Source organism: Serinus canaria, chromosome 1 (assembly GCF_022539315.1).
Source record: "Serinus canaria isolate serCan28SL12 chromosome 1, serCan2020, whole genome shotgun sequence".
Classification (NCBI taxonomy): Eukaryota; Metazoa; Chordata; class Aves; order Passeriformes; family Fringillidae; genus Serinus; species Serinus canaria.
In genome coordinates this window covers 79,957,995-79,977,155 of record NC_066313.1, presented here as the reverse complement: position 1 = coordinate 79,977,155, position 19,161 = coordinate 79,957,995, and the positions used below count along the sequence as shown (strand labels likewise).

The window sequence follows — 19,161 nt, the reverse complement described above, 5'->3', positions numbered from 1 at the left end:
TACTGCTACAGTTTTCTGCCTCCAGGGTGATGGGTCTTGAGCAAACTCAAATGCAGGCTGATCAAAGTCGACTGCTGTTTACATTTGAAAAATATTTCAGAAGTGTAAGAGCATCTTTTCCACACCAGTGCACTTAAACTTACAGAAAAATCAATAATTTTCTCTACGACTGACTAGGCTTTTTCCAGTAGGTCTTGCACAGTTAAAAAGGCATAAACCACTCTCAAATATAAACAGAAAAAAACTTGCAATAGTGCTAACTGTGCAAAAGTGAATTTATTTTTTTTTTGTGAGATGTTTACAGAAATACTTTTATGCTTTGGTTAACTCCCTGAGCAGAAAAACTTTCTTAAAGGATGAAATATTGTTTAGTCTTTATTTTTATTTATTCATTTTGTCCTTAACTAAGTAATAAAGCAATATTGTACTTCAGAGATGTACCTAACAAGCAATTTAAAACTAACTCTTCCTTTCTCCTCTCCTTAATTACTCCTGATGTCCTGATATAGCTTTCTGTACACATATGTCTTTAGATTGCTTTTTAATATAAAAACTATAGATTAGGATTTTATCATTTGCATTTTGTATCAACTTATAAAATTTATATAAAGATAGAAAGATAGAAGATAGAAGATAGAAAGATAGAAAGATAGAAAGATAGATAGATAGATAGATAGATAGATAGATAGATAGATAGATAGATAGATAGATAGATAGATAGATAGATAGATAGATAGATAGATATACACACATACAAAAAACTAAGAGCTGAGCAAATTCAAGAATTCAAGTCAGGTGAAAATCAAGTGACTTTCCAAATCTCAGTGTTGGTTATGACACCACAGAGTTTCTATGGAGCTTCAGCACCAAAATAAGGGCATTCCACACATGAAAGCTGAGGATTCCATGGAAAGAGAGAATCCTTTACCCAAGGTGCTGAGGAGAAAAGGAGACAGGCATGGGTGGACCACCATCTTGAGCAGAGATAAAGCCCACCCAGAAAGGTAATTCAGGAGTGCCTTTAATTTGCAAAGGGGTTTATTTCATTCTCCCTCCTGTTGGCATAAGTGTAATGAAAGGCCAGAGAAACCTCTCACTGTCAGGAGTTCCAGGAGCTGCTTTTGCAAACCAGGTGGTTTCACCCTTCGTTTCTGGGGTACTGACCCAGCTCATAAACTGCATAACAAGCTGTAATAAACTGTGACCTGAAGTTAAGCAAAACAAGGAAATCAAAATGAGTTTGGTGGTAATAGGCAAATGAAGTGACCACTTGCAATTGAAGCATCACTAGTAATAAATGTGTGCATATGTGTGTGTTTGTATAACATCTCTTTTAATTCCTGACAAAAAATCCTCTTGATGCAAACCTTAATGTAACAGATATTACACAGAATACTTTGAAAACCAGAACCATTATAACTGGTAAAAAAGAAACCAGCAAAATGCAGGTAAGTAGAAGGATTTACGTGTGGGTTTACATTTCTAAAAATTTGACTTTTTACACATAGGAAAAAACAAAACTAAGCTTTCCTTAGCAAGGACCATTATTCAAAGGACAAATTATTCTGGTCCACAAGTACCATCTGCTACTATTACTGCAAGGGAAAGAAAAATGTAGTCACTTTCTGCTTTGAAAGTGCTTATTCTCCTCTCTTGTGACGCTCAGAGGTGATGATAATTTTGCATTTTTCGGTCTGTGCCCTATCAGGATACAAAACCTGCTGCCTACCCAGGAGAAAGGAAATCCACCACAGGTTTCTAGCAGAACAGCTCTGATGGGAGGAGGATGAGGGTGATAGGTGGCTATAGGGCTGCATGTTAGGATAAAAAAGCAAGAGGAGATTGTGTTGGAACTGAAATCAAGCAGTAGACACCATCCAGCCAGTTATGAAAGCAACATTACACTCTTACAACAAAAGAGCTCTGCAACTACCTACTAACTGAAATGGTAAGAGAAAAATAAATGTATTTCACAGTTTAAGCAACTGCTCTACTCATACAAATGTAGGTCAAAAGGAAATGAAGTTACAGTTCTAGTGCAGAAATCACAGGACTATAAAAGAAAGGTTATTCTTATTCAAGCTTAATTCAAACAGCAGCTATCTTAAAAATGGCAAATTAGGAAATGCATTTTACTACACAGACCAAAATGTTTTGAATATCCAATAAACAGATAACTACATGGCCATGCTGGGTCACAACATCATGTTGTTTGATAAGGCACATCACTCTAAATGTCTTATTGTGCATCTGAGCTTGTTTTCCAGACTGCACCACAGAGTGACTGCCACAATACAGCATGTCCTGATGTCACAGCTCTGCAGTTCCACCCCTCGCCAGACGCTGGACAGCCTCTGTCAGGGTGGACTCTTCTGTCTTCTAAGTGCCTTTCCACATGAGAAATGCACCTGGGAAATGCCATTCCCAGAGGATTTGCCTGACATCCATCCATCCATCCATCCATCCATCCATCCATCCATCCATCCATCCATCCTATGCTATATATTAATCTTTTCTTCCAGCTACTAGCAAGGAATCCTGCCAAACTTTTCCCACCTCACACGGCACAGCTACCACTGGTACATCCCATCCAGGATGCTGCCTTTCAGTGAACCCCCTCCTTGCTGAATTTCAAGAGGCTTTTAATTATTTTTACAGTTACCACAAGAGCCATTTTTTTTCTGTAGCCATCCAGAGGACCACAGCGTGTATAAGAAGTCTACATTACTCAGCTGACATTCATAAATTAGTAGCAAAATATCCATAAGCTTATCCAAGAGTGACTCCATTTTGGTTCATACAGAGGTTCTCAGGAGTGAAAGAAAGGTGGTTCTCTTTCATGAAAGAAAGTTTTCACTTTCTTTCATGAAATCTGCTGAACCAAAGGCACACATTACATAGCCATATTTTTCAGCCGTATATCATGAACATTTCTATTTTATGAGATAACAGTCTGCTTTTTAATTTAGCAGCATTTTGTATAGAACACACATTACACATTAATAGATGTTACTCGTTTTAATTTCTGTGTATTCCATCAATCATTGCCAAATCAGCTTAAAAAAGGTGCCTGGCTGCACAGGCTGAAGAGTGACAAAGGTGGCTGGGTTTCACCCTAGCTGCATCCCTTACTGGGTTGCTACTTTCTGCAGCCTGAAGGAGGACTCCAACTGTTTATTAATGCCTATATGTATCCTCAGAACCAACGCCTGTGCTAACAGAAATTGGCACCACTCCACTGAAGTCAGCTGAATGTTTGTAACAAATGAACAGCTCCTCCACAGCAAGCAAAATTCTGCTTTCTTTATGTATCATCCCACATGCCCATAGGATTTTGCCTTGGTGATTAAAAGAGAATGACTCACAATAGTGGCTGCAGTGTCTTCCAAGCCAGTCCCCGCTTCTGTTGTGCTCTACCCTCCTTCCAGCTGACCTTGTTTGTGTGGCCAAAAGTAAGAGAAGAAACCCTTGGCTGATAATAAAGATAATATATTTCATAATACCATTACATGTTTATCCTTGGAACTCACAGTACTTCCACATGCAGACTCAAACTAAAGGAATTTGGTGTCAATGCCTTGTTCCTGGGACAGGAACAGTCAAAACATTTAATTCCTAAAGCCAGCAGCAGGTTCATAGAAGTCTGGAATAAATAAATTACATATATTACCTATTCATCTGAATACTGTATAAAATTTTAAAAAGGGAATTGTCATGTGAATTTAATAGACAATACAGAACTTTACTGCTTCATACATAATTTCGTTTTAGAACTAAGAGAGCTTTCATGAACTCAAGTAGAAAAGCAAGTTTTGTCTTCCACTTTCAATTTAAAATCTCTCCAGGCTTGTAAGCCCACATGAGAGAAAAAATTAACGTCACTTCAGAATTCTCAAAAATAGCACTTTATGCATTCAAATATGTAAGTTTTTTCCCTAGGCTCAAAATGTTTTCATCATTTTTTGATACATCTCCAAGCAAAAAAATAACAACTGAGGTACAGAAATGTGGCTTTTCATGTGTTTAATAAGGTGGGGGGTGGCAGTGAGCCTGTATCCTAACATGAGAGAATCCCTGTTTAAACCCCTGACAACAGATGCACTGCAGCTCTCATTTATCTTGGATTTGCACTGAAAATAATTACTCTTGATAGCTCTATCTTGTAAATTTGGAGTACACTTAGGTGTATGATGAAATGTCAGAATAAAGAGGACCCACTATCTCCTTTGAAGAGAGATCCTTGTGCTCCTTGTGCAGCTTCCCTGAGTCTGCCCACCATCCAGTCAGGCAGGCAGGCAGGCACTGCAGCACAGCTTGGAGCACTGAGGAAAAGGCTTTTTCCACCTGGGAAGGAAAGGTACAGTGGCCTTTTGCATTAAGTGCCTTTTTCTCTCGTTAGTAATCTGCTTTCCACCTAAATATTAGCTGTGAGTAGCCTAGGTATGAGATGACAGGTTTGGTGTTGAAGCATGTCAATCCCATGAGATTGCTTTTTTCTTCAAAGCCACAGTTCATATTTAAGCTAGGTAGTACCCAAAAATCCTGCAGTACCAACTACCTGTATGGCCATGAAAGTTAATGTGACAAGGCTTTTTACAGCTGAAGACAAACAGAAAGATAAAAACTGGACCAGATTACAGAAAAAATTACACTACACAAGGGTATGACCAGCATGATTATACTATAGTCAGAGCGATGAAACTGAATTAATTTCTAGCTCCTAGAAATGTGCTGGAGTCCCCACAGAGGTGTAAGAATTAAGCAGGCTAGAAGTATATTGCAATTTTTGTCTTCAGCCTTCAGGTGACTGTGATCTGTGAAGGCTTCATCCCCCACGTATGAGTACAGTGATCATTCTGCTCTAGTGGTGCACTGCCAGGCTCCATTTCAGCTCCACACCTCACCATAACCAGGAGTATTGTATAGGATAGGAGCTGTAGATGTAAAATGTAAGGGTCATAAGGATTACTGGGAACAGATTCCCACTCAGTTCCAGCCCCAGTTCTGTTCCTCTATCCTTTTGGTTTACCTGTCTAGCACATATTAAGAGTTAAGGAAAGAGTGCATAACAACAAGCCAGCCAGAGCTCATTCCCAGAGAAGACTCTCAAGAACACATGCTTGATAGGATCATACAATCCTAGGATAGTTCAAGCTGTAAGGTACCTCAGAAGGTCTCAGAAAGTAGGGCCAGCTTTGAAGTCAGACCTAGTTGCTCAAGAGGTCTTAAAAACCCCCAAGGACAAAGACTACTGAACTCCAGCTCTGGAGACTTCAGTGCAGAAAAGACATGGACCTGGTGGAGCAGGTCCAGAGGAGGGCACACAGGAATGACCAGGGGAACAGGGAGCATATCACCTCTGCTGTAACAGACTGAGAGATGGACTTTTCAGCCTGGAGAAGAGAAGGTTCTGGGGAGAGTTTGTAGCAGTTTTCTAGTACCTATGGGGGCTACAAGAAAGCTGGAGAGGGACTTTTTACAAGGGCATGCAGTGATAGGAAAAGCTTCAAAGTGAAAGAGGTTTAGATTTAGAAAGGTTTAGATTAGAATTTAGGAATAAATTCTTTACTGTGAAGATGGTGAAAAGACTGCAACTGCTTATGGAGAGAAACTGCGGATACCCAGCTCCTTGAAGTATTCAAGGCGAGACTGGATGGGGTTTTGTGTAATCTGGTCTAGTGGAAGGAGCTTCTGAACAAATTCAAACACAAAAAGCAAGCCCCCAGAGGAAGCAAGGACATGAGCACATTGCCAACTCATGTACCTAAAAAAAAGTTACAGTGTTCCTCAGTTTTTCCATGTCCTAGGAAACCATCTTATGGAGAGCAGCCACATTTTCCTTAGTCTTCCTTTTATAACCCAGGTATGTAGGTATGAACCTATAGAAGGGGTTTTTTGTTGACCTTGATGTCCCTTTCCAGATTTAATTCTGTCAGGGCTTTACCTTACCTAACCCTATCCCCAGCTGCTTGGGCAATCTCACTGTATTCCTCTCAAGATGTCTATCCTTGCTTCCATCCTTTGTAGGCTTCCTTTTTGTGTCTGAGTTTGTCCAGGGGCTCCTTGTTCATCCACCTAGGCCACATGGCATTTTTGCCTGACTTCTTTTTTGGGATACATTGTTCTTGGTCTTGGAAGAGCCAATCCTTGAGTATCAACCAGTTTTCTTGGAACCAGTTTTCTTCCCCCCCCATGGCTTTATCCCACATGACTCTACCTAGCAGATCCCTGAGGAGGCCAAGGTCAGCTCTCCTGACAAACGGGGTAGAGAGCTTGCCATGCTCCCTCCTCACTGACCTAAGGATCCTAAACTTCACTGTTTCATGGTCACTGCAGCCAAGTTGAATTATGCTGTATCAGTCCCTAAAAACACACACTGATGTCCTTCTGTGTGCTCAGTGTCTCCCTTTTATCTTCACTGACACCAAGACTTCATCAAGCTCCCACTCAGCTATCGTACCTCTTAACCGTGCCAGAATGGTGTTGCAGTAGAAAATAAAACCAAGTCGTTAGAATGGAGATTAGTGGCAAACTCATTTTTAAGCCCATTTATATACCCATATCTCACAAGGGAGGTGATGATAGTATGTTCAGGAGTGCATTAATCATAAGAGCTATATAAGAAACCTGCACTGCAGGTTACCTAGCTATGTCACATATAGCGTCGGTCAAGAGCACAACTAAATGAAAACCTTGTTTAGTTTTTGCTGTAGGTATCACAATGACTTTGCTGGGTATGCACTTAATAGGGTTCACAGCAGTCACAACTCACCACAGAAATGGATACTGAATAGCAAATAAAATTTTCTCCATGAGTTCAGCTTTACCCCAATATGCAATAAATACAGGAGAGGCTATTCATACAAAAAGCACTTTTTTCCCCTAGCCCTTGGTAATACATTGCTGTATTTCATGCAAACCAAAACATTTTCTTACTCAGGTGTTCCATAAAATATCATAATACCCAAAAAGCATCATAATCCTGCAGTAGGTTTCACTGTGAATAAGTTTTAACATTCAAAACTTCAGGAGGATTCTTTCATCATTTGCACTCAAAAACATAAATACACAAGTTTTATTACATCAAAGAGTTGTACATTTGTACTTTTGCAAGAAGATGTTGGCTATTACTGGTTTGAGCCAAAATATTACGGATCTGCTATCTTTTCTCTGAGATGTTCTTTTCTCACATATATTTCTTGGTCATAACAGGTTAATTACCTAATAGGATTTTCCCTGTTAAGTAGCGACTTCCTCTCTTTGAGGACAATGGAAAACACAAGACATAAAAAATCTATTTGTTATTAATGTATTTCTTCCAGCCTGCATAACCAGAATTTTTTTCCAAAGTGAACGGAGCAGTAGCATTTTCTTTATAAAATGATTCCTTTATAACCCAAATATTTAACATCATTCATCTTTGATCACTGAGTGCTCAAGAAAGCATCTGCAACACTATCTGGTTTTCATGCAAATTCCAACAGGGCATTAATAGAGTCAAGTTTCAAGGAAAAAGGAAAAAAGCCATTCAGGTAAAGATTCTCAGCTTGCTCTAGAGCTGCAAATTTCTGTGTTTTGATCACACAGATTGTGTAAGTGTATATACATATATACAGGCGTATGTATGCATGTATATTTATACGTACATACAGTTTCTGTACAGGAAAGTGGCAATTTTGGTGCTCTAAGCTTCTCATTTTCCTTCACATTAGCTCCAGTTCTTAAAGTTTGAACACACTGAAGTCTCTCTTCTGCTGTCTTGATATAACACTCTTCTTTCTTTTCTCAAACCTTTGTCTTTCTTCATCAGTCACAAGCAATTTTTCCATTTTTTTTTCACAACTGTAATCCACATTCAAACTATGCTCTACAATGAAATATAGAATATCTGAATGTCACCTTATTGGTATCCTTTACGTATGATTTAATGACTTGTGAAAACACCAGTAAATATCTTTAGTATTCCAAAGTCATATATCAAAACATTCAAAATAAGAAAGCAATTCTCAACAGCAGAGAGTGTTATGAGCCTCTCCAAGCTAAAGCTCACATTTTCTCACTTGGATAAAATTTTAAAAGTTATCAGAATGCCTCTGAGACGAGCAGATGCTGCTATGCAACTACATGTACCATACCAGCAATGCATTTAAAAGTAAAATAATTTTTTTAATCTATTTTAATAAATATTAGGATATTTCAACAAAAAAACTAGCTTAATGTAGAACAACAAATAAGCAAGTGTGTGCTGCTTTCCAATACTCTCATCATTTGGTCAGCCCACTTCAGGAAAATCAATCCGTGCAGTTTGTCTACAAACCGCATTACGCACAAAGTCACAGCTCAGAGGATTAATGCTTAGAAGGGAGAGGAGAAAACACTCATGCATCAAAGGAAAACTGGGGAAAAAGTCATTCATTGAGAACCAGCAGTGGAACTTTCCCATATGTCTGAATGCCCAGTTGCAGCCCTGACGTGCCATGCAGCAGGGAGAGAGCAGCCAGGCTCATCATACCCGGAGCAGAGATGGATCTTTAGGTGAGGAGCAAATATGCCTGCTTTTCACGACTCCCTCAGCCCACCTTTTCAATAACTCCTCACACACAGAGTTTGTATGAACATCACCAATGCAAGACTGTTATTCTAGCCAAGCAGGAAGCAAGCTATGGCCTGCTCACGCTGCAGGTTTAGTACACTTGTTACAGGGACACTGTATTTCCTAATACTGCCCCCAAATTTGGCATTTAAAGGCCCCTGCCAGTTTCAAGCGTTAGAATCATGGCATCAATTGTACAATTAATCCCAACCACCCCACCTCCAAGCTGTTTATAAACACACAAATTGAGCCAAGTGCTTGTCACATTACCAATAATCTAAGGCTCACAGAATTTAAGACTGCGAGGAACAACTACAAAATCATCGCCTTGCATAGAACAGACAGCAGAAAATCAGTCCTAGACTGAGCCCTCCACAAATGGGACTGGAGCTGCATAGGGCAGATCTACGTGTCCTGTCACACAGCAGCTTGAAGGCTCTCTGCTTTACACTCACCTGGAGGGGGAAAAGTACAGCTGAGCACTCGTATGACACAAGGACATCTCCAGGATGCAGCACTGTCCATCCTTGGACCTCAGCTAACCTTTCATCTCTGCAGAGACCCTCCTATGCTGAAATCATCTTCAATGCTCATTTTAAGTCTGTTTTAGGGAAAGGGTATAAGATGCACAAAGGGCATACCACGAAGACACTGATTCTTATTAATCCATCTTATAAGGAAGAAAATAGAAAATAAGAAATCTGTGATTTTTATTGCCTGGTTACTCTTCTTACTTGCCACGTACAGAAAATATTTATAAATCTGCAAGGAATTTGCCTGACTAGGAATTGAGTAAAGAATAACTTATCCAAAAACATACTGCACGTTTAAGCCTGATGTGACAAGATTCCCAGGACCATGATATAGCACACTACCTTGAAGTAGGAATTAATCCATAAAATTCATTACACTTCTGCTGATGAAGCAGTGGTAACTTCACAGTCTTTTCCCCACACAAAAAAAGGGCAAAGATTTGAAATATCATTTAACACAGTTTTTGAACAGCCTACTAAATAGCTTTTGGACAAAAAACATACTTTCAGACCATGAAATTACTAATTTTTGTAATAGGGAAAAAAATTTCTCTTGGCTTAAGTAGAAACACGATAACAAGTTGTCTTTGCTTTAAACAAAAGAAGTTCTGCTCATGATGGTACAACCTGTCTTATTGCAAAAAACACTTTCAGGTGATCTATATCTACCTGATGCACTGCACCTCAGTCACAGGTGATATTTCAGAGTTCACCTTTAAACACTTTCATACATTAAAAGAGAGCAAGATGGTGAAAATTGTTGAGTTGGGACGCCAGCACAAACACCAAATAGAAATAAAATCGTCACCAAACTTCAGAGCAAACAAGTAAATAATTACAAAAATAAGGTCTCTAGGTATTCCACAGTAATCAATTCAACCCTTTTTACTGTTTTATTAACTCTCTCAACTTCACTAAAATCATGCTCTTACAAATTCACATGCTAATCTGACAATATATTTCTGACTCTGTCAAAACCAACTGCAAAATTCCACACACAGCTGAGCAAGGCCAGGATATCATTCCCTTCTATGAGGCATTGCAGCAGTAGGAAAAGGTGTGTTTCAGATCTTTAGGGTTTTACATTTGCTAGTACACGATAATGAACACACAGAGTATTGAACTAAAGCAAACACATCTGTGAATACAGCTACAAATCAAATTCAACACTGCTAATCATCATTGCTCTGCTTATTTTTCAGTTCTGTCAGGCTGGAAAATACCCATTTGATTGTATGCAAATCTTATACGTATATTTATATGTAAATATATATATATTCACCTTATTTAGAATAAAACCAGGTATTCAAAAAATTTTTACATCTTGTCTCCTAAAAACAATATGCTTAAAAGAATAATGAGCCAGCTGGGAACACTAATGATCAGACAATAACTGAAGGGACTGTTTCATGGTTTCTACAATTATTAAGTTGATTAATGTCAGTTTTGATGGGTAGTACAAAATATGTTTGTTCATATCAACACTTCAGAGCACACATATCTCTTGATATTTAAAGATTTCTGAAAATCACATTAATTTGCCACATTTCATCCAGTTCTATAAATAACAGTTTGGTTTACTGTGAAATAATTAACACTAAATGGCAAAGCCTCTATAACTGTCTCACCTGCTAGCTCCTGCCAGCTGGGAGAGGGGCAGAAGGTGTGCACTGCTGTTAATTCGGAAGAGAACATGTGACACAACCTGACATGTCAAAGTGTGAAAAGATTTTTGCCACTTTGGTAAAAAAAAGTGCACTGACTGGAGGAAAAAAAAAAGATGAAGAAGACTTGGAGGTTGTTTTATTTCTACATCATTACATGGATAAGGAAAACAGAGCTATAGCCATTTTTAAATGCCTGTAAGTTTCCCCCTCCTCCTCCCTCTTCCCTTGCTGTTCAGAGCTGTTGAGTAACAGACATTTCAGAGCGTGCATGGGGGAAGTAAACAAGTGCATTGCTACTGTAGTTGCAGGGCAAGGAAACATTGATGTCACTGCTGTTATAATCACATTAGTAGCGTGTGTTAACGGTAATGTCATGTTTGATCAACTAGTCAGGTCAAAAGCCCTGCAAAATGCAATCTGAACAGAAGCACAAACCAAAATGGCAAGAGAATCGCCTTCCGAACAGTTTCCTCCGTGTACAGACCCCTGTTGCAAAGGTGAGCTTTTGGTCACCAATACTCAATGTCAAATCACCCCGAACCACACGATTACACTTTACAGTCGGCTGGGTCCCTGCTTCCCCGCTTGAAACATGAGCTTGATGTTTCTCCTATTCCTCTGTGCACACGCACCCACACCCTGCGGCACCTGAACGCATCCCGCCAGGGATAACGCACGCAGCTGGAGTTTGCTCCTATTCCTGACAGCTCGTCTGTCAAGGACAGAAACAGTTACAGCCCAAGTGTTTGGGACCATTTTTCTTTCAGCAGGTCTTTTCCACTTCAAACACAATGTGTTGCTGTCTCCCCGCTTCAGCACAGGGTATTCAATACAACCAAACAGTAAGAGCAGGAATCGCCAACAACAAATTCTCTCAGGTGGGAAAACGGCTGGGAAGGATAAATCCCCTCTTGTGTCCCAACAAGTCAGCATGTACATGTTCATCAATTGTGTACTTTTGATCAACAAATTCTGAAATGTGGCAAACCGCTGAGTGTTAACCCTTTTACAGAGAGTAGCACGTAGGAAATGCAGTATCAGTGAGACCAGACACAGAGCGCTACCATCCAGAACTTCTCATGCACATTATTCTGTCATCTCCCCCACTTCTTTCCATCAACCTGACCCTAGGAAGGAGAAACTCATCCTGCTTCACATCCCCTTCCCGAAGTCTGCCTGCTGGCACTAGCCGGATACCTGACATCTTCCCTTCATTTTCTGTAACTTCCCGATTTGCCCCTGGACTGATGAAGCATTGACTTTCCCCCATCCCCTGGGCTCACCTTTTAGGTCTGCCTGGCGGCGCAGCCACCGCCTGCATACCAATGTGGGGCCGCAAAGGCAGCGCGGCGGCCGCCCTCCGGCACCCGCACCCGCGCCCGGCCGCTCCCGTGGGCGCGCTGCCTTTTGCGCGTTGTCACCTCGAAAAATTTAAAGCGGGGGGACACGGGGACGGGGGCAGGCACAATTTATCCCGGCCAGCAGGACGGCTCCTGCTTGTCCCCAAGGGACACGCATGCCTGCGTGCAGCAGGCGCTCAGGCAGGCACATCCACGGGTGTGTGTGTAAGCGGCGTGTGTATGGGGCGCCTGTGCCACATCCATGTGCGTGCGTGTGCGAGTGTGTGTGTGTTTGTGTGTGTGAGAGGGGAGGGGAGCGGAGCGGGAGGGGAGCGGAACGGGAGGGAGGGAGGCAGCCCCGCCGCACCCGCGCATCCCCCGCGCCGCGGAGAGCAGAGACTCACCGGGTCACCCTGGTCTCTGAAGGTCAAGCTCAGGTTGGTTTCTTGATCGCAGTTGTCCTCCGGGCTCTTTCGGCTCGGTCCTTCTCTCGCTTTTTTTTTTCTTTTTTTCTTCTTGTCTCTCCTTCCCCTTCTCTTCCCCTGCTCGACCGCGGTGGCAGCGTCTGCCGCCCGGAGGGGCTCCCGCTGCCGCTCCCGGCCCCGCGGGGTGAATCCCGGCTCCTAAGCCCTGGCCCCGCGGCGCCGCTCAGATCCCATGGTCGCAATCCACATCGCGGCAGATGTACCACAGAATCACGTAGAGGATCAGCAGGATGGCGAAGATGAACAAAGCCACCAGGATAGCCTTGGTCACCGGAGAGATGAGGGACTGCATGTCACCCGCGGACCGCCGCCGAGGACAGACGACTCGAGAACTACACGGGGGCAGCGAGCGCGGACGGATCCCACGGCCCCGCCGCCACCCCCGCCGCCGCCGCCGCCAGCGACCCGGCGGGCACCGGCGGCTGGCGCCGAGCCGGTGGCGGAGTGCCGGGGGCTGCCTCGCTCAGCGCCCCCGCTGCGGCGCTCGGGCGGGCGCGGCGGCTCCCGGGCGGGCGGGACGGGGCGGCGCGCACGGACAGCTCGGCGCGGCGGGGCGCCCGGCCATGGGCACCGCGGCCCCGCCGCGGCTTCAAGCCCGCCCTGCGGCGGCGGCGGAGTGCGGCCGGGCGCCGGCAAACTTAGGCGCGGGGGCGGCCCATGGGGGACAGGTGTCAAGCGCCCGGTTGCCCTGCAGGTCTCCGACGAAAGCCATCCACGGGGGAGGAAAAGTTGCGGGCGGGACGCGGCGGGCGCCGCCGCCCCCAGCCCCAGAGGGAGCGTGAGGGGGCAGTGGGAGCCGCGGGCAGCGCGGGCAGCCCGACCGCGGCAGGCAGGGACCGCGCCGGCCGGCGTGATCCGCCCAGCCGAGGTGTTCCCTCCCCTCCCAGCCGCTCGCCCCCTCCTCCCTCCTCCTCCTTCTCCTCCTCCACTGCCTCCTGCGGTCCCCCCGCCTCCCCGCCACCGCCGCGTCGCGGGAGAGCCCCGCCGGCCGGGTCTGTGCTGTGGTTCTAACTGGAGCGGGGTGCGAGGGAACGGGATTTCCTTCCCCTGTCCATCCCCTCCGCCTGCACTTAGCATCTTCATCCCCCATATTCCCCATTAGAGACCGACCTGGAGCGGGGGCCGGCGGCGGGGAGGGCGGCTGAGGCTTGTCTCCGTTTTCTAAGCAGAAAGGTCACTCCTCCCCCACCTCCGAAAAAAAAAGGTTTTTTTTTTTTAATTCAGGCAGGTCGGCAAGGGTCACAGCCTGCCAAGCTTCCTTCGGCGGTTCTGTGGCCTTTGGCATATGCACCAAAGGTGCTCCAGGACAGATAGCACGAAAATAGGACAGGAAGATGGAAATGGTACGAAAGAGCATCGCTTGCATATTCACCCCCAGCATCAGGTCTGGTTTAGCTTTCAATTCACTCCCGAATTCTGCAGCGCCAGAAGTGCCAATGTAGTGGCACATCACGTGCACTCCAACCTTGGCACTCAGCACCTGAAGTGTTTCCAGACACCTGCCCGCCTGCCCTGCACAGCTGATCAGGACCAGGCTTCCAGGCGAAGAGCCAGGTGCCCCAAGATCAGCCCTGCGCTGTGAGGCAACCAGAGATGCAGGCACCCTTCCCTCAGGTCACCCAAGCAGGTGGCTGCTGAGGGCACCCTTGGTGGGACACAGACTGCTCCTGTGGTGTGAGCTGCTTCTGGTATGATGCAAGGAGTTCCACCTTTGATCTCCAGTGGGGACTGACCAGGTGCCTCTTCACAGAAGGTTCTTGCTGGGTTTCAGTTCTGACTGCAGTTGTATCAAAAACAACTGAGAAATGCAGAAGAACATCATTGAACTGTGTAAGAAAGGGCTAAAAGAAACCCTGAGACATCATCCCCCAAGAAGGACAAGAGCAACTTTATCAACAGGGAGAAAGAAAGACTTAAGCTTCAATATACAAAAAGTGGATAAATGAAGGATAATCAAATTTGAGGGGAAGAAGGTAAGATACTGCTATATAGGAATTCTAGGCACAAATACTCTAGAGAGAAAATACTCTTGTTATTAATGTCAAGCATGGGGATTTAAGATGGAGTGGAAAGGAAAATATTAGGAAATATTAAGAAAGATAAGTACTAGGTCCTTAATTAAGGCCTCCAATGCAGTAAATGTCTAAGGGGTATGAGATAGTATCTCAAGAGAATGTGTTGCAGGACCCATTACACAGCTTTTCTAAAAAGCTCAGCTTTTTTGTGCAAAAGGGATGGGTAGCTCTTTAGGGATACCCACCACACCACCTCTGTCTCTAATGCTTCGGTTCCTCATCTGCAGTATGCAGATGGCCATTTTTCCCACCTTTTTCCTTTAGTATGACCACCTTGCCCTGCAAAATTTTCACCTTTTTTGTCTTTTGGAATGATTACATCTTGTTTAGAGCTGTCTTGTCACCGTGGCGCAAGTACCAAGTTCATACAATGCAGCTTGGACTCCGAACAGCAACCATGCTCATTAGTTTATAATTTCTAATTCAAAGGAGTGCTAGATTCTGGAGGCAGATGGCTGGGTGCTCATGTCCTATTCTTCGAGACAAATGTTTTCTAATCCACTTGCTGGACATTAGTGTTTCCTTTGCAGGAAGGTGCCATTCCACATAGAATAGTTGTTCAGCTCACCCTCAATGGTTTGTGCATTGCCATCAGCCTTCCTTGGCTTGGCTGCTCTCGATAAAGTGGTACCAAACCTGGCAGTGCTAGGCACAGCAGTGGGAATGGCAAGGCATGGCTGATAATGTCCATACTTGTCAGCAGGAGAAGCAAAATAATGCACCATCATTTCTGAAACCAAAATGTGATTGTGTAATGTGCAATCTGTTCTGAACCGGTTTTGAAATCCGTTTGTTTAATTTGCATGTACTTATGCATGAGGGCATTCCTGAGTAATTAAAAATATATAGTCTCTCTGAGTTTGATGTTCTGTCACTGGCGGAGCCTGAGCCAACACAGAAATCACAAGTTAAGCAACAGATATATTGCCAAAGCTGTCCTTAGTTAAGAAAGCTGATTTAAACAAGGAAGTAAACATAAAAACCATCTTAGTTTTCAGATGTCTTATTAGTAAGCAGCAGGGAAGAAGGAAATCAATCTTTGCCAAGTGAAGAGGGATATCAGTGACAGAAAAATCATTTTAATTTTCACCTAGTAAGCTGATATTAAATTAAACAGGAATACCAATACATGTAGCTTTTAGTTTTCTCTTTCTTGATTCCCTTTGAAAATGTGCTGCATAAAATATACATTTGCAAGGAAGAACATGCAGAAAAGATGGGTAAAAAGACCCAGAGTCACAACATAATGCAGGCAGCTTTAAATGCCCAAATTAAATCCCATGCTAATGTAAGGGATGCTTGTGCGATGTAGATGGCACAAGGAGCCCGGGCTGTTTCTCGTTAATTTCACCAGCAATCTTAGCCACAATGAAGTTATCCTTGCTCCCTGTCGGCTCTCCAGTCCTCCTGCCAGGATGTTTATTCAGACCTGCTCAAATCTATTGGAAAGACAGGGTCACTTTTAAATTCCCCAGGCTTGGACAGTCTATGTCATCCTGGATTCCACTAATTGGAGCAAATCCTGAGGACTCATGGTGTGTCCCTGGCTTGGGATCGGATCCCTGGGACTCGGCTGCTGTGTTTGACAAGGAAACAGCCAGTGGTGTGTGCTGGTGAATAAGGCTTGTACAGACAGAGATTGCTGCTCAGAGAAGTTGTAACTGTTAATACTCTCTCACCAAAACTCCAAAATTGGCAGCAATGCAAAACCAATGTGTTTCCCTCTTTCAATAAGGACAGCAGCAGACTGGGAGGGACACTGATGAGTTGAGGTTGAATAAATCACTTTTGAATTCCTTTATCAATGAAAACATCTAACCAGCCAATACCTTTATTTTTTTTTGGGCAGTTGCTTTTGCATATAATTTCAGGGGTGTCAGTGAAAGGCTTGTGATTTACACTGGTGTTAGCTAGAGGCAATTCTAGTGCAGATAGTCAAACACAGACTGATCATTTCTAAATATGATCTCTCATTGCATGCCCAGTTTCTAGTGGCTTCATGGGAGTTTTAAATCCAAGAAAAATATAAGAAGACATTTTCTGGTTTATTGGAATGATTTTTAGTTTTACACAACAATTCCTTGGAGAATGAGTGTCAGAAACATGTCTGAGATGCCCAGTGAGTGCACATGGCCAACTGTTCCTGGAATGAACAGTTGCATTGAAGAGAGTCACACATGTTAGAAACACTAAAGGCAATTGTGAACAAACAAGCTTGAGCGCAGCAGTTTGTCTGGATTGCTGCACAGTGTTCAATGCATGTTAATTTACCCCAACTCTCAGTCTATTATCTTAAAAATTAATATGTTCAGTAGTTTTTTGCTGTAGAAGTTTTATTACTCACTGACTTAAAAAACCCCAGCATTTTACCTAATTACAAGAAAGTACAGTTAATTAGTGAAAAATTGAGTATAATCTACTAAAATAATACTTGAATGTGAGAAGAAACAACAGAAAACACATTTTTTAAGGGACTGATGGTGCTTATCCAAACCCTCCAACTCTATAGCACCTTTCAAAAAATTTCCAAGCCAAAAGGGATGGAATGACTGCCTGGCAGCTACCTCTGTAGCTTTAGTGATTTTTCTGAGTGGATGCATGTCTATATCATAAAAACACTGATGGAAGTGGCAGTAATTAGATTGGACAAATCCATAGATTACATGTCAGCCTTCAAGTACTGCTTTTTGGGCCAAAATGCACTGCTGCCGAGACAGTATCTGTTCTGTGAATCAGAAGAGAATTATCAACCATCTCACATTTCATGATGATGGACACAACATAAAAGCCTGGGTAGACATGAACACACAGCATGAAGAGCAACCAAACAAACAGAACATATCTCCCTCTCAAAAGAGTGAGCCAGAAAACAAGTCTGAGTTATCAGATACACTAATTAATGGACCTCCCTTTGGGCAGCTATTTGGCTAAACCAAAGTAATGAGAAAAACCATAGGAGTTCGTAATCCATATGCAATATTCAGAAGATGCAGTTTAATGTAAGGGGGTGTAAGAGTTTACATTTTGGAGAAATGCACAGCAAGGAGAGGTATAAAATAATGGTCATTTAAGGGGAGAAGAAAAAGTTCCTGTTTGCCACAGCAAAGAACAGATTAACTGAGTTTTAGGCACAATGCAGCTTTGAAAAAAAATGTTCTTTATAGAATACTTGAGAGTAGAAATGCAGGATGGAGACAGGAGTTACATATTGTCAGGCTGCATCATGTCAGTAATACCCTCCTGGGGTACTGGAGTTCCACTTACCAGGTCAGAGTGTTTGGGAAAAGAAAGGCAAGAAAAAGTAACTAAAATTACTCAAGGCTGTAAGAATTGAATCTTTATCAAATCAAAGCTTCAAACTGGGGCAGAAAATCAGCTAGGTCTACTTTCCCAGACTCTCTTGAAGCTACAGATATAAGCCCTCTTATGTTTTCAGGGGAGATAACAGCAGAGGATGGACAGATCTGTTTTCCTTTGGGTTTACTTAGAGGCCCTCTGGGCGTCTCTCAGGGCATCTGGCTTATGGCACAGGCAATTACATTTGGGGTAGTCTTTGTGCTGTTGCCTCACACACTGCTGGGCCTGTCCTTGTGCTTCTCCTGATCCAAACCTGACACCTCAGCCAAGAGAAAGAGGGAAGATGGTTTGTGTGATGATGTAGGAACTGGCATGGCCTGGCCATAGGGACCATATTCACTGTGTTCTCCAGGTTGAATTTCATCCTGTACCTAGCTGAGGCTGTGCTTGATGCCAGCTGGATTTATTCTTGATATCATTGTCTGCTAGAGTGACTTGGGGTTTCTAAGATACCACAAGAGCAAGTCATATGTCCCTGTGGTTTCACAGTGGGGTTGAGACTTGGGAAAGCTCAGTCGTACTCCTGCCTGTGGCACGGCTTCGCTCACCAGGTTTGGGTTATTTACTTAATTCTCCTGTCCAGGAGAAGTAGAAAGTGGATGTGACTGCTTTGCTGTATTGTTGTGAATGTAACTGTGAAATACTGCACATTCTTGAATATCATCCTTTTTCAGATATCAGCCAACTGTTACTGGGTCTTAGGGAGAGGAACATGGGATTTGACAGATACACTTCCCTGACAAGAAGAGTCAAGCTGTTTAGAGAATGAAGGTACTCCTAAAATTGCCACTTGCACAAACCCCAGATGAGCTTTTGTTCTTCAATTTTATCAACAGGAATTTGAAAACCTGTAATAAACTCAGCAAGCAATTTAAGAAAAAGGAGGTTCAAAGGCGTTATCTCTGACCTAATTGTCTATGAACATTTTTGATACATGTCTTTTGGATTATAGGGCAGAAGAGAGCTTATGTTAGGCACATGTTCATCCTAACAGATATCTAATGTGGCTCAGCTCTGTTTCCATCAGATTTCAAAAGAGAAATGTGATGGAACTTTAATGCCTTCTCTTCCCAACCTGGTACAATGGTGGAGAAGTCTATAATTTTTTTGT

At 43.1% G+C, this 19,161-nt stretch overlaps 2 protein-coding genes across 2 annotated transcripts in view; one reads left to right on the top strand and one right to left on the bottom strand.

The window, feature by feature from the left end:
• The window catches only part of ZBED1 (zinc finger BED-type containing 1), a 54,426-nt gene extending 41,519 nt beyond the window's left edge, over positions 1 to 12,907 (bottom strand). The window contains exon 1 of the mRNA XM_018908813.3: positions 12,538 to 12,907. The gene's annotated coding sequence lies outside the window, so the exon portion shown is untranslated. The remainder of the gene's footprint in view (positions 1 to 12,537) is intronic.
• LOC103812312 (uncharacterized) overlaps positions 12,791 to 19,161 on the top strand; it is an 81,747-nt gene continuing 75,376 nt past the window's right edge. The window contains exon 1 of the mRNA XM_050976629.1: positions 12,791 to 13,396. Within this exon, the coding sequence (XP_050832586.1) occupies positions 12,791 to 13,396 (606 nt within the window). The remainder of the gene's footprint in view (positions 13,397 to 19,161) is intronic.